Source organism: Capra hircus, chromosome 16 (genome assembly GCF_001704415.2).
Source record: "Capra hircus breed San Clemente chromosome 16, ASM170441v1, whole genome shotgun sequence".
Classification (NCBI taxonomy): domain Eukaryota; kingdom Metazoa; phylum Chordata; class Mammalia; order Artiodactyla; family Bovidae; genus Capra; species Capra hircus.
Genome location: NC_030823.1, coordinates 28,656,937 through 28,671,555, shown reverse-complemented (window position 1 = coordinate 28,671,555; position 14,619 = coordinate 28,656,937). Strand labels below are relative to the sequence as shown.

At 35.9% G+C, this 14,619-nt stretch overlaps 1 protein-coding gene across 1 annotated transcript in view; it reads left to right on the top strand.

Moving 5' to 3' along the window:
* Positions 1-14,619, top strand: part of CDC42BPA (CDC42 binding protein kinase alpha) — a 304,553-nt gene that overhangs the window by 148,343 nt on the left and 141,591 nt on the right. The window contains 3 exon segments of the mRNA XM_005690541.3: positions 9,087-9,287; positions 11,656-11,904; positions 12,462-12,541. Coding sequence (XP_005690598.2) covers positions 9,087-9,287; positions 11,656-11,904; positions 12,462-12,541 — 530 coding nt within the window.

The following is a 14,619-nucleotide window of genomic DNA, read 5'->3' as shown; positions in this document are numbered from 1 at the left end:
ATCCTCTGTCGTCCCCTTCTCCTCCTGCCCCCAATCCCTCCCAGCATCAGAGTCTTTTCTAATGAGTCAACTCTTCACATGAGGTGGCCAAAGTACTGGAGTTTCAGCTTCAGCACCATTCCTTCCAAAGAAATCCCAGGGCTGATCTCCTTCAGAATGGACTGGTTGGATCTCCTTTTGCAGTCCAAGGGACTCTCAAGAGTCTTCTCCAACACCACAGTTCAAAAGTATCAATTCTTCAGCGCTCAGCCTTCTTCACAGTCCAACTTTCACATCCATACATGTCCACTGGAAAAACCATAGCCTTGACTAGATGGACCTTAGTCGGCAAAGTAATGTCTCTGCTTTTCAATATGCTATTTAGGTTGGTCATAACTTTCCTTCCAAGGAGTAAGCGTCTTTTAATTGCATGGCTGCAATCACCATCTGCAGTGATTTTGGAGCCCCCCAAAATGAAATCTGACACTTTCCACTGTTTCCCCATCTATTTGCCATGAAGTGATGGGACCGGATGCCATGATCTTAGTTTTCTGAATGTTGAGCTTTAAGTCAAACATACTTTTACAAATATTATTTATGACTGTGCCATGCTATTTGTTTTAATTACATTTCTTTTCTTAAACAGCTCTTTGTTTTCCTTGGAGTAAGTGACTCATTTGCTTTGCTTAGTTTTCTGTGTAAATCTCACTTTTGTTGCTGTGTCCAACTCTTTGCGACCCTATGGACTGCAGAGTGCCAGGCTTCCCTGTCCTTTACTATCTCCCTGAGTTTACTCAAGCTCATGTCCATTGAGTTGGTGATGCTACTAACCATCTCATCCTCTATTAGCCCCTTCTCTTTTTGCCCTCAATCTTTCCCAGTATCACGGTCTTTTCCAGTGAGTCGGCTCTTCACATCTTGTGGCCAAAGTATTGGAGCTGCAGCATCAGTCCTTTCAATGAATATTCAGGGTTGTTTCCTTTAGGATTGACAGGTTTTTGATATCCTTGCTGTCTAAGGGAATCTCAAGAGTCTTCTCCAGCACCACAGTTTGAAAGCATCAGCTCTTTGGCACTCAGCCTTCTCACTAGTTTATCCCCAAACTCTCCACTACATTTAGGAAATTGAGCAATTTCTTTCTTTCTCAGACACAATGAATAACTTAGTGACTCTCTCATCTGGAGGTTTGCATACTCTGATTCTAGTCTGTAGGCCCACTGTCCAATAGGCCTACTGTACAACTGTCATCCTAAAATTACCTTTCCTCATCATCATGGAATTTAATATGTTGCTTTCTAGTATTGGATCCTCTGTTTCCTGGATCCATATGTGTGTGTCTTCTCAATTTAGTGGTAGTCAAGCAAGAGAGTTCCAGAAAAACATCTATTTCTGCTTTATTGACTATGCCAAAGCCTTTGACTGTGTGAATCACAATAAACTGTGGAAAATTCTGAAAGAGATGGGAATATCAGACCACCTGACCTGCCTCTTGAGAAACCTATATGCACGTCAGGAAACAATAGTTAGAACTGGACATGGAACTACAGACGGGTTCCAAATAGGAAAAGGAGTACGTCAAGGCTGTGTATTGTCACGCTGCTTATTTAACTTCTATGCAGAGTACATCATGAGAAATGCTGGATTGGAAGAAGCACAAGCTGGAATCAAGATTGCCGGGAGAAATATCAATAACCTCAGATATGCAGATGACACCACTCATGGCAGAAAGTGAAGAGGAACTAAAAAGCCTCTTGGTGAAAGTGAAAGAGGAGAGTGAAAAAGTCGGCTTAAAGTTCAACATTCAGAAAACGAAGATCATGGCATCTGGTCCTATCACCTCATGGGAAATAGATGGAGAAACAGTGGAAACAGTGTCAGACTTTATTTTTCTGGGCTCCAAAATCATGGCAGATGGTGACTGCAGCCATGAAATTAAAAGTCACTTACTCCTTGGAAGAAAAGTTATGACCAACCTAGATAGCATATTGAAAAGCAGTGACATTACTTTGCCAACTAAGGTCCGTCTAGTCAAGGCTATGGTTTTTCCTGTGGTCATGTATGGATGTGAGAGTTGGATTATAAAGAGAGCTGAGCGCTGGAGAATTGATGCTTTTGAACTGTGGTGTTGGAGAAGACTCCTGAGAGTCCCTTGGACTGCAAGGAGATCCAACCAGTCCATTCTAAAGGAGATCAGCCATGGGTGTTCTTTGGAAGGAATGATGCTAAAGCTCAAACTCCAGTACTTTGGCCACCTCACGCGAAGAGTTGACTCACTGGAAAAGGCTCTGATGCTGGGAGGGATTGGGGGCAGGAGAAGGGGACAACAGAGGATGAGATGGTTGGATGGCATCACCGGCTTGATGGACGTGAGTCTGAGTGAACTCCGGGAGTTGGTGATGGACAGGCAGGCCTGGCATGCTGCGATTCATGGGGTCGCAAAGAGTCGGACACGACTCAGAGACTGAACTGAACTGAACTGAACCTCAGAAAGGTTCCATTGGAAGTAAATATTTCATAATCTTGCCTGTCTGAAAAATGCCTTCATTTCTATTCTTATACTTGATGAATAAATTGTCTAGACTGGACATAATATTATAGATTTGAACTTACTCTTAGAATTTAGAAGACACTGCATTGTCTTTTTAATTTACTGTTGAGGCATCTGATGCCATCCTAATTATCAAAGCTTCTGTTATAATCTTCCCCCCTTATTTGGAAGCCTTTAGCGTGTTATGTTTATTTCTGTTGTTCTGAAATGTTGTAATTATATAATTTTGTATGGATCATTATTACCTGGATAGTTGCTTCAATTTTAACCTTTCCCAAAGTTTGTGAGTTTCTATATTAACTTTCACCTTGCTTTTTGTTTCTCACATTGAAGTCAAAATTAAACAATTTAAATCACTATACATTTATAAGAAGTCAGTTTTTGTGTGGGGATGTCTTGCTGTAATTCTTTTTCTTTCTATGAAATTGTTTTGGATGTTCTTGGCCATTTGTTTTTCCATATGACTGTTAGGATTATATTATTGGTTTATATACATACAGACACATATAAACACCCCTTCACATATGCAAGCTTGTAGACGTTCACTGAATTTAGAGATTAATTTTGGGAAAACTTTGTCTGTAACTTGCCATCTTCCCATCTGTGAATATGGTTTCTGTCTTCATTGTTGTAGGTTTCTCTTATTTGTGTAAAGTTTTATAATTATGTTCAGGTAAAGGTAAATTGTTTAAAGGTAAATTCATTACCTTTATTTGTTAGATTTGCTCCTAGATACATTGTGGAGTTTTTTGTTTTGGGGCTATTATAAATGGATAACTTAAAATTTTGCATTTTAATAGTTTGCTGCTATTCTTTAGGACCACAGTTGACTTTTGTTTGTGTATACATCCTGAAACAAGCAAGCTTGCTAAGCTTTTTTTAATTAGTTCAAAACAATTTATAGATTCTATATGTATATTTTTCTATATAGACAATATTATAATCTGCAAATAATGACCAGCTTTGTGTTTTGTCCTTTCCAGTCCTTACATTTTTACTTTGCTGTATTTTTTTTCCTATCATGCAGTTAGTGATCTTCAGCACAGGATTAATGTTTAGGAATTGGTTGCTTCTCTGCGTTGTTCATAGCTTTATTGGTGTTTTCCCTGCAGTTTTAAATTAAGTAGTATATTTGCTGGAAGCTTTTGGTATGTATTCTTCATCAGATTAAGGAAATTTCTGTTTCTGATTGCCATGTTATGGTTGTTAATGTTGTACATTCAAATAATTTTTCTGCACTATTGAGTGGATATCAGAGTGTTTTTCCTGTTACATGATGAGTGACAAAGATTGTCCAGTGTTAAAGCATACATTCTTTGAATGTAAATGTAACTTTATCATCAAGTTGTATTGCTTGCTATCTTTGATCAAATTGCTAGATTGACCATGCTAAAATTTTATATTGAATTGTCACCTGAGATTCATATCTGACATTGATTATATCTGAGTTTGCAGTATAATTTTCCTTCTCAAATTTTTCTCGTCTGCCTTGTTCTGTATTTAGGTTGTTTTAGCCTTATAAAATGAACAGGGGAGCCATGTCCCCCAGCCTTACCCATTTTGGATCTAGAACAGTTCTTATAATACTGGGGTTATCTGTTTCTTATGTAATTGATGGAACTCACTTTAAATCACCTTTGCTTCGGTGAGGTTTTGTTTTCTTCTTATTTTGTTTGTTTTCCAGGTAGATTTTATACTATTGATTCAAACTTTTTAATGGTTATAGGTCTCTTTGGTTTTCTATTTCTTCCTGAGTCAGTTTTGGTAAGTTACATTTTTTTCTATGAAAATTATCTCTTTTCTCTGCATTTTCAATTTTATTTGTATAAAATTGTTCAGATTGCACTCTTTCTAGTTTTAAAATCTCAATTACATGCATATTTCACCCCTTTCTTCATTCCTAATATGGTTTATTTATGCTTAACTTTTTCTTCCTAAGTTTTGACATAGAGCATTTTAGTAAATATTTTCCAGCTTTAGTTAGAATTCTTCTGTGGACCATTAATTATTTAGATGTGTGCCTTTTGGTATTCATAGTACAATATTTACTTATCTGGTGTTTATAGAAAGTTTTCTTTTACTGAAGAGTGGATCTATTTGTTAGCAGTTTTTAGCATTTGTCAAGATTATGTTTTGATTTTGCATGGGCCAGTTCTTTTAACTATTACATATTTGTTTGAAATTATGAATCTTTTTCTAACTTTTGGTTGCAGATATCTGTAATAAGATAAAAGTTGTAAACTTTGTTCAAAATTTTAATATTCTTACTGCCTCTATTTCTCATCTATTTATTATTTAAAAATCTTTACTATGATGTTGAATTTCTTAATTTTCCCTTGTAATTTTCACAACTCTTTTGTAGCTGTGTTGTTAGTTACATATTATTTAGGATTGCTCTTCCATGGTATTTTCTATTTATGTTAATAAATGATTAAAAATCATAATAATCATCTTGGCTTAGAATCTAGTTTGACTGATAATTAATACAGCTCCCTTAGCTTTCATTTGTTTAGCATATGCCTGGCATATTTTTCCATCCTTTTTCTTAAAAAACGTTTCTTAGGTTCTATGTCTAGGTGCATTAAACAGATTATTGCTGATTTTTCAAAAAAATTTTCATTTTGGTTTTGTCGTCTAATGTGATAATGGTGCTTTTTGATAGGTGAACTTAATCATTTGTGAATTTCATTATTTGTTTGTATTTCTTTCTAGTATCTCGGACTATTTACTATAGGTTTTGCTTGTTTGTTTATATCATGCTTCCCACCCCCTTTCCTGCTTTTTGTTGGCTGGGTCAAATTTGTTTTTATTTCTTTTTTTTTTTTCCTTTTTGGAAGTTATACATTCTATTTCAAATATTTTAATGTTTATCTTAAAAATTTAAGCATTTATCATTTATGTTAAATCTAGTTTTCCCCATATTCCTAATTGAAGAAAAAAACAGTTTATCTTGTATACAAAAATTAGCTCAAAATGGATCAAAACCCTAAATGTAAGAGTTAAAACTTACATTTAAGGGGCAGAGGGAGAAGTTTTATGATATTGGATTTGGTAGTGATTTCTTGGATATGACAGAAAACAATATGCAACAACAAAAATAGATGAGTAGACTACATCATCATTAAAAACTTCTATGCATCAAAACATACAGTTGTTATAGTGAAACGGCAGCCTGTACAGTGGGAGAAAGTAGTTGCAAATTGTATGTCTGACAAGAGGTTATTATCCAGAATGTATAAAGAATTCCTGCAACTCAATAGCAGACTAACAACCCATTTCAAAATACGCAAAGGATCTGAAGTGATGTTTCTCCTAAGAAGATAGACGAATGACTCCACATCACTAGTCAATACGGAAATGCACATCAAAACCGCAATGAGATACTGCTTCATACCATTAGGATGGCTACTATAAAAAAAACAGTAATAACAAGTTTTGGTAAAGTTGTGGGAAAATTGGAATCTTTGTGCGCTACTGATGGAGATGTAAAATGCTGTAGCCACTGTGGAAAATAGTATAACAGTTGTTCAAAAAGCTGAAAATAAAATTACCATATGATCTAGCAGTTCCACGTTTGTGTACATATTCCACAGAAGGTAAAGCAGAGTCTCAAAGAGATATTTGTTCACCCATGTTCACAGCACCATTATTCACAGAAGTCAAGGGATGTAAGCAACTCAGGTGTCCACTCTTGGGTGAATGGGAAAAAAAATGTGGTATATCCATACATTGGAACATTATTCAGCTTTAAAAGAACATCCTGATCCATCCTACAACATGGATAGACCTTTTAAAAAACATGCCAAGTGATATACACCAGACACAAACGAACACATTATTGTGCAGTTTCACTTGTATAAACTACCTAGAGTAGTCAAATTCTTAGCATATATAGTGGTGGTTGCTAGGGTCTGGGAGGAGAAGGGGATGGGGGAGTTATTATTTAATAGATTTTCAGTTTTGTAAGATGAAAAGAGTTTTAGAAATGGACAGTGGTTACGGTTGCACAGCAGTGTAAATGTACTTAATGCCACTGAACTATACACTTGGAAATGGTTATGATGGTAAATTTTGTCATGGGTATTTTACCACAATTAAAAGTAATAATTAAAAAATAAATGAAAAAATAGAAAACCAAGAAGCTCGGAACATTTTAATCCTGATCACTTCCTTAGTAACTGGTTGTCTTCCAGTGTTTTAGTTCCATACTATTTTCCATCGTTTGAGTAGTTATTCCTTCCTCCTCCTCCCCCATCTCCTATCGCTATTATTGCTCCTGCTCATCTTCATGTTACTCTTTATTGCCCTATTTCTCCTTCATCGTTATTTTATCCAGTTAGTCACCGTTTAGGTGCATGCTAAAGCTGACTAGCATCTTTGTTCACAGGTGCTTCTAGTGTCACATTTCTTCCTCTGGATTATGTTTCTTGATTTGAAGTATATCCCTTAGTACTCCTGTTTAACTAAAAGAGTCTATATGTGGTAGTTCACTCACTCTTTGTATGAAAATATCTTTATTTAATCCCCATTTCCGTTTTATAATTTAGGTGGGTAGGGAATATAATACTGACCATTACTTTGTTTCATCACTTTGAAAAATACAGTTCCATTTTCTTCTAACAGCTACATTAGCATTAATAATTCAGCTGTCATTCTAATTATCATTTCTTGCGTAGAAAATCTCTTTATTTCAGGGGTTTTTTAAATCTCTTACCTTTAGTGCTCTGTAGTTTAACAAAGTGTACAGATGTGGATCTGATTTTATTTCTTCATATCTTTTATTTCAACAACTAGTTTTTTCCATTTTAGGACTTTATTTTTTTTCAGCTTTTTCTTATGCTTTAGATTTTTTAACGTCTAATAATTTTAAACATACTTATTTTATGAAGTGGAACTGATAATTTTTTGAGGTCTGATTGTGGTGTTTGTTTGGATTTCTGGCTTTTGCTCATAAATGGAATGTTTCCTCATTTAGTTATATTATTGGATTTTGAACTCATCTTTTAGTGAATTTTTATGTGTGAGAATTATATGAGGCCAAGTTTGAGCATGTATCCTCCAGGTAGTTTTGAATCTGTTATGAGAAGCTTTCTAGGCGCCCCTAACCAGATGGCAGTATTTTACCAGTTTCTTGGCTTGAGCATTTCTGAACCCCAGAAGTCCTGTGCATTAGAATCCCAAGTGGTGGGACTATGTGACCTAAAAGTTACAAATTTCTAAAGGAGTAAATTTTTTTTCACATATGTCACTGTGTTTCTCTGCTGAATGGCAGATTTTGTAATTCACCTTTTTACTTACAATATACCCTTTAGGCCTGGAGAAGGGAATGGCTGCCCACTCCAGTATCTGTGCCAGGAGAATTCCATGGGCAGAGTAATCTGGCGGGCTACAATTCTTGGGGTTACGAAGAGTCAGACACGACTAAGCGAATGGCTGGCTGACTAACACACATGCGCATACGCACACCTTTTAGGATAAAGATTATATGGGGCAGACTTTTACTTCAAAACTCAAGGAAGCGCAGGATCTTTCCTTTTGACCTTATGTATATGTTAAAAGTCGAGTACCTAGAAAATGGAAACAGTTTCCCAACGGCACTCCTGCTCTAATGCTTATTGCCCTGGTTTCTAATCATTTCTTGATTACATATATCTAAGAATGTCTCTTTATTTATAGGCTCATTTATACATTTAGAAAATGTTTGTTATATTTTATCTAGTATTTTTGAGAGTTATCAAGAATGTTCAAGTTACTTAATCTCAGTATTGCCAAAGAAGTCTGTTCTATAATTATTAAGAATGGTACTTTAGGAAATTCAGAGTATTAACCATTATTTTATCTTGAGAATGTTCATTTCTTGGTATGTTCTCTAAAAACATATAAAAAACTAATTTTCTTTTATTTTGGAATACCTTAAAAGATATGTGCCCAGAATCTGTTTTTAGCTGTTGTTTTCTAAGTTATATCTACATTGCCATAATTGTATGTTCTCTGTTTAGACTCAGTGTTTTGAAGAATATTTTTCCCCTTTTATAATTTTTTAAATAAATAATAGTTTGCAGGACATTATTAACATTTATTTAGTTAGATTATCATTAAAATGTTTTAAAATAATCTCCAAGCTGCTTATAATAGTAGCCAGGTTTTTTTTCTATTTCTTTCCCCACATAATTAATGGTAAAACTTTCAAAGTTCCACTTAAAATATGGCAATGTTGGACAGATAATATCAAAAATAAGAATGTTCTAAAATAAATATTCAATTTGTGGTTCATGGCTGTGGTGTTCAAATCATATATCTTTACTCTAAGTGTAGTCAACTAAGTAACAGCTATAATAAACATTCTATAGTGTTGAAAATCTGGAGAACTTGTCAGTGTGGTAATTATATATATTTTAAGTTATATGGACAAGGAGACTAAATTCAGATAATGACAAAATTGAAGTTGTTATGAAATAGTGCTTATTGTGTTTCTATATAAATATAAAAATTTCTAATTAAAATAATTATTTATTTCTAATATATTATGGTTGATTACTAACAATGTGAACTTCTTCAGGTCCAATCCTCAGTGGCTGTTGGAACTCCAGATTATATCTCTCCTGAAATCCTTCAAGCCATGGAAGATGGAAAAGGCAGATATGGACCTGAGTGTGACTGGTGGTCTTTGGGGGTCTGTATGTATGAAATGCTTTATGGAGAAACACCATTTTATGCAGAATCTCTGGTGGAAACATATGGAAAAATCATGAATCACAAAGTTAGTATATTTTACTATTTTTCACATTAGTGTGGCAAATAATACATATAATAAAATTAAAATGTGATATTTAAAAAGAGAATAATTTTCCAAAAACAATAATCTAATTTCTATGCTAGTAGGGAACATGACCAACATGAGTAATCAAAGTCCATAAATTATTTTTTTAATCTATAAATTATGTATAAAATTGTTAGTCTTCATCTTGTAATTTATCAGAGATGCTAATAAGTAAGACAGTTAAATGATCTCTCCAGTAGAGTAACAAAGATCATGAGCAGACAATTTATCATTACTACTATAGCAGAGACATTACTTTGCCAACGAAGGTCCGTCTAGTCAAGGCTATGGTTTTTCCTGTGGTCATGTATGGATGTGAGAGTTGGACTGTGAAGAAGGCTGAGCACCGAAGAATTGATGCTTTTGAACTGTGGTGTTGGAGAAGACTCTTGAGAGTCCCTTGGACTACAAGGAGATCCAACCAGTCCATTCTGAAGGAGATCAGCCCTGGGATTTCTTTGGAAGGACTGATGCTAAAGCTGAAACTCCAGTACTTTGGCCACCTCATGCGAAGAGTTGACTCATTGGAAAAGGCTCTGTTGCTGGGAGGGATTGGGGGCAGGAGGAGAAGGGGATGACAGAGGATGAGATGGCTGGATGGCATCACTGACTCGATGGGCGCGAGTCTGAGTGAACTCCGGGAATTGGTGATGGACAGGGAGGCCTGGCATGCTGTGATTCATGGGGTCGCAAAGAGTCGGACACGACTGAGCAACTGAACTGAACTATAGTATAAGTATAATCATGACTAGAATGCATTTAAAATTCTCGATCTTAATAATAATAGATAGATGAAATCCAAATTAAAATAAGAATGGTATACTTTTTCTCCCTGACAAATTGGCAAAGATGAAAAGAAAATAGTACTCTTTACTATAAATGATCCATTGAGAAGAACAGTGTTAGACATCATTGATAGGGGTGTAAATTGATATAATTTTTCTGTCAAGAAGTCTGTAAGTATTCATCAACAACCTTAGAAATAAATGGTTAAAACTTTTGGTTGAGCACCTTCAATACTAAGAATCTACCATAAGGAAATATTCACAGAACAAAGCTATATGTGTAAGAATACTTATCCCAGTATTATTTATGATCATCAAACATTGGAAACAGTCCAGATACACAGCAGGAAAGAATAAAATTTTAATCCATTTAATACCAAATGAAATAGATTGTATGAGAAGAGGGAGACTCTTGATTATCAGTCTCAGAAGATTATGAGTAATTGCAAAAACTTAGAATATGAATAGGAATATCCCATAAAGGGAGTGGTAATCTGTTCTTTTTAATTTGTTGTGGTAGTACAATTATAATTAATTGCTATATATAGTTGTTGTTAGTTGCTAAGTCATGTCCGACTGTTTTGTGTCCCCATGGACTGTAATCCGCCAGGCTCCTCTGTCCATGGGTTTCCCAGCCAAGACTACTGGAGTGGGTTGCCATTTCCTTCTCCAGGGGATCTTCCTGACCCAGGAATTGAACCCAGGTCTCTTGCATCGCAAGCGGATTCTTTACTACTGAGCCACCAGGGAAGCCCCAAATATATGTTAGTTTTACCAAGTTGATGCTTTTCTGTCTGGCTGCAAAGATAATCTGCTAAATAGTTATCAAGAGTTTGAAAACAAGAAATAGCTCCAAAGTTGTCAATAGCATGTAAAGCATTTCTGATAGAAGTCATTGTACTGTAACATGGTTGTTGAGAGCACAGATTCTGGAATCAGACAGTTTCAATTCAAATCCTAGCTCTACCATTGATTATGTAACCTTTGGCAATTGTTTTAACTGTTTCTTTGTTTCCTTTTCTATAAAATTAGAGTAATACAGTGGCTCTGAGGATTAAATGGGCTAAACAAGTAACATACTTCTAGTAGTACATGTTATATTCTTTACAAATGTTTAGTATTAATCATTAGTGTGTGACTTCTATGAACGTTATCATATAATCAATATCATATTGATTATGATATAATATAATCGTTATCATAAATCAATCACATATACTATTGATTATGTAAATTCTATTACAGTTAGTGAATTCTTTTTACTTTGACAACATTTAAGGTGTTTTTACATTTAACTTATTCTTTCTGTAGTACATGTATGACTAAGTTACATATGAAAAGTTCTTTTACGAAAATGATCCTTTTAAATTTATTCTTGAATCTCCTTTAGTATCAGTACTTTGTACCAGTACATATTTATTAGATATTTTAAAAGTATATATGTTTTTAAGAAGGTCAGTGTTAGCATCAACCTACTTAGGAAATTAGTGATTTATATTTTGTTTCTATTATTCTCTATTTAGGAGAGGTTTCAGTTTCCCCCGCAAGTGAGTGATGTGTCTGAAAATGCTAAGGATCTTATTCGAAGACTCATCTGTAGCAGAGAACATCGACTTGGTCAAAATGGAATAGAAGACTTTAAGAAGCACCCATTTTTCAATGGAATTGATTGGGATAATATTCGAAACTGTGAAGCACCTTATATTCCAGAAGTTAGTAGCCCAACAGATACATCGAATTTTGATGTGGATGATGATTGTTTAAAGAATTCTGTGAGTATGATTGTTAAAAGAAGTTCTGTCTCTCTGCTTTTTAAAAAAAAATATGGTTATAAAGAAATTTTATAGGCCACTTTACTATTTATCACTTCAACAGTTGTCAAGGCACATGTAGACCTTGAAAAAGACTGCTTACTTACTGAAACAGTAAGTAAGATCTGAAACAAGAGGGCAGAGCATCTCCTTGTTCTGCTCTGGCTGGGAACGTGTGTAGGGCAGTGCAAATTTTTCTTTGCTCTGCAAATATCTGAAAATAACTACAAAAGTATTTGTGAATATTGGTTTGGGATTACAAATAAAATTTAACAACTAGGCAAATTCACATATATGGAATACATGAATAATGATTGTACTCTCAATACCCATCAGACTTTAAATCTTTCTTTTCTTTTTATTAGAATTCTACAGTAGCAGTGTTTCTGGTCTAAATTTTTTATCACTAAACGTCTAGACCAAACTTATCAGTGTTTGTAAATTGTTGACAGTGAATTTTTATAGCCAAGTCTGCAGGTTATAGTTATTCATGTTATACTGGATGTTTCTTCCTTTAGGAAACGATGCCCCCACCAACACACACTGCCTTTTCTGGTCACCATCTGCCATTTGTTGGTTTTACATATACTAGTAGCTGGTAAGTTTGAAAAGTTAATGTGATTTGGATAATTTAAAGCAAATTAAAAATGAATTGAGGTTTTAAAACTATAATGCATAAGAGAACCTTGTAAGTAAAAAAAAATTTTTTTTAATAGGTTGAAGCTGCTTCTAGGAAAAGTTAGACATTACGAAGTGAATAAAACATATTAATATAAGAATCTTAATTCATTTTGGGGGGAGAAAAAATAGAACACAGAGAGAGCTCAGAATCTGTTAGCAATGGAACAGGAATTAGAAGAGTCTTAGGCTACCGAAGAAACATTTTCTAGGTTCCAAACATCAGTCTTTCAACCTATCGATCTTAGCCCTCTTTCCACTAACCCTCATTCTACTTGTATCTTCTGTTTCCTTCTTGTGAAAGTGAAAGTCGCTCAGTCATGTCCAACTCTTTGTGACCCCATGGACTATACAGTCCATGGCATTCTTCAGGCCAGAATACTGGAGAGGATAGCCTTTGCCTTCTTCAGGGTGTCTTCCCAACCCAGGGATCGAACACAGATCTCCTGCGTTGCAGGTGGATTCTTTACCAGCTGCAGCCACAAGGGAAGCCCTGTTTCCTCCTCACCATTCCTTGACTTTCACTGAGAATGGTTACAGTCACTCCTTGGGAGCTTCTCAGTTCCTGACCATCTCATTCTATGACGTAGGTCTTGCTAAGCTGCCATTCCTGTTACAGCTCAGTTTTCTGCCTGTACCGGTGCAGTTCAGATTGTCTAGAGGAAAATATCTGAGTGTCTTACTGCTCTCACTTTAAGTTCATGATTACCAATCCCAAGTGCCCCTTATTGCTGCCCAGCAAACATGCTGCATTACCCTAGCGTCTTCACTCTTCACTCTCCTAGGTACCTAGTTCCTGCTTTATGCTTCGCCTCTGAAACCTCTGTCGTTCTTACTCTTACCTGATGACCTCACTTCCCCTTTCACAGAGAGATCGGAGCGATCAGCAGACGGCTTCCGCAGGCCGCATCATACATACCTCTAGACCCACACACTCTTCTTCATGTGTATGGCCATGTGAGCTCCCTACCCAGCGCCCATCCCTTCTGTTCCTTCTTGCCTACTCTAGTGCGTTGCTGTTACATCATAAAATTTCCCCTGTGTGTAATTTGCATAGCAGATCATTTCCATCAGCTTACAAAATGTAGGTTTTTCTTTCATCTTAAAGCAAAATAGAAAAACTCTCCTAATCCATGCTTTCTTTACCTGCTACCAACCATTTTTATGCTCTTCAATACAGCAAAATTACTTCCAACTGTTGCCCTGACTTTGTCCATTTTTCTCATCCTCTTCTTTCTTGGTACCATTCCAGTCAAGTTTGTGCTCCCGTCACTTGACACAAACTGATTTTTATCGATGTCACCGCTGGCCTCCCTGGCGCTAAGTTTGATGGTCGTTTCTTTGGTCCTAGTCATGCTTATTTGCCTAGTCTCATCTCCTCGCCACAGCTCCTTCCCATTACAGCACTTTCCAGGACACTTGCCTCATTTCTCCTTGTCTTTCTGGCCACTCCCACTCATTCTCCACATCCCTCCTAATTTCCTGTGGCGTGTGGCTTTGTCTTTGAATCTGTTCCATTTATGCTCTCTGATGCTCCCCTAGGTGGTATTTGCTGATGACTTCTAAAATGTATATTTCCAGCTGAAGCCTCTCTTCTACTTAAAATCTCTCTTACTCACCTACTTCAGATGTTCATAATGTCATTTCTTAAATTTCTCTGAACCTATCTGATTGATTCTGCTAAATGATAAGTCATAGTATGTCACTCAACCTGTGCAGGACCAATCCTCGCTGCCCCTACCTCCAGTGGCTTCGTATCTTAACTCCAGACAAAGTTCTTCTGAGATCCAACAAGGCTCACTTTACCTTTCTCATTTTGCTTCCTACTGCTCTTGTCCTTGCTCACTTTGCAGCCCCCCAGGTCTCCTTTCTGGCCTCTGAACATGCCAGAGAACTCTTACCTCAGGACTTTTGCACTTCTTTTTTTCTTGTATTAAGTTTATTTTATTGAAGTACACTTGATGGTGTGTTTGTACTTCTGTTCCATTTGCTGGGAAT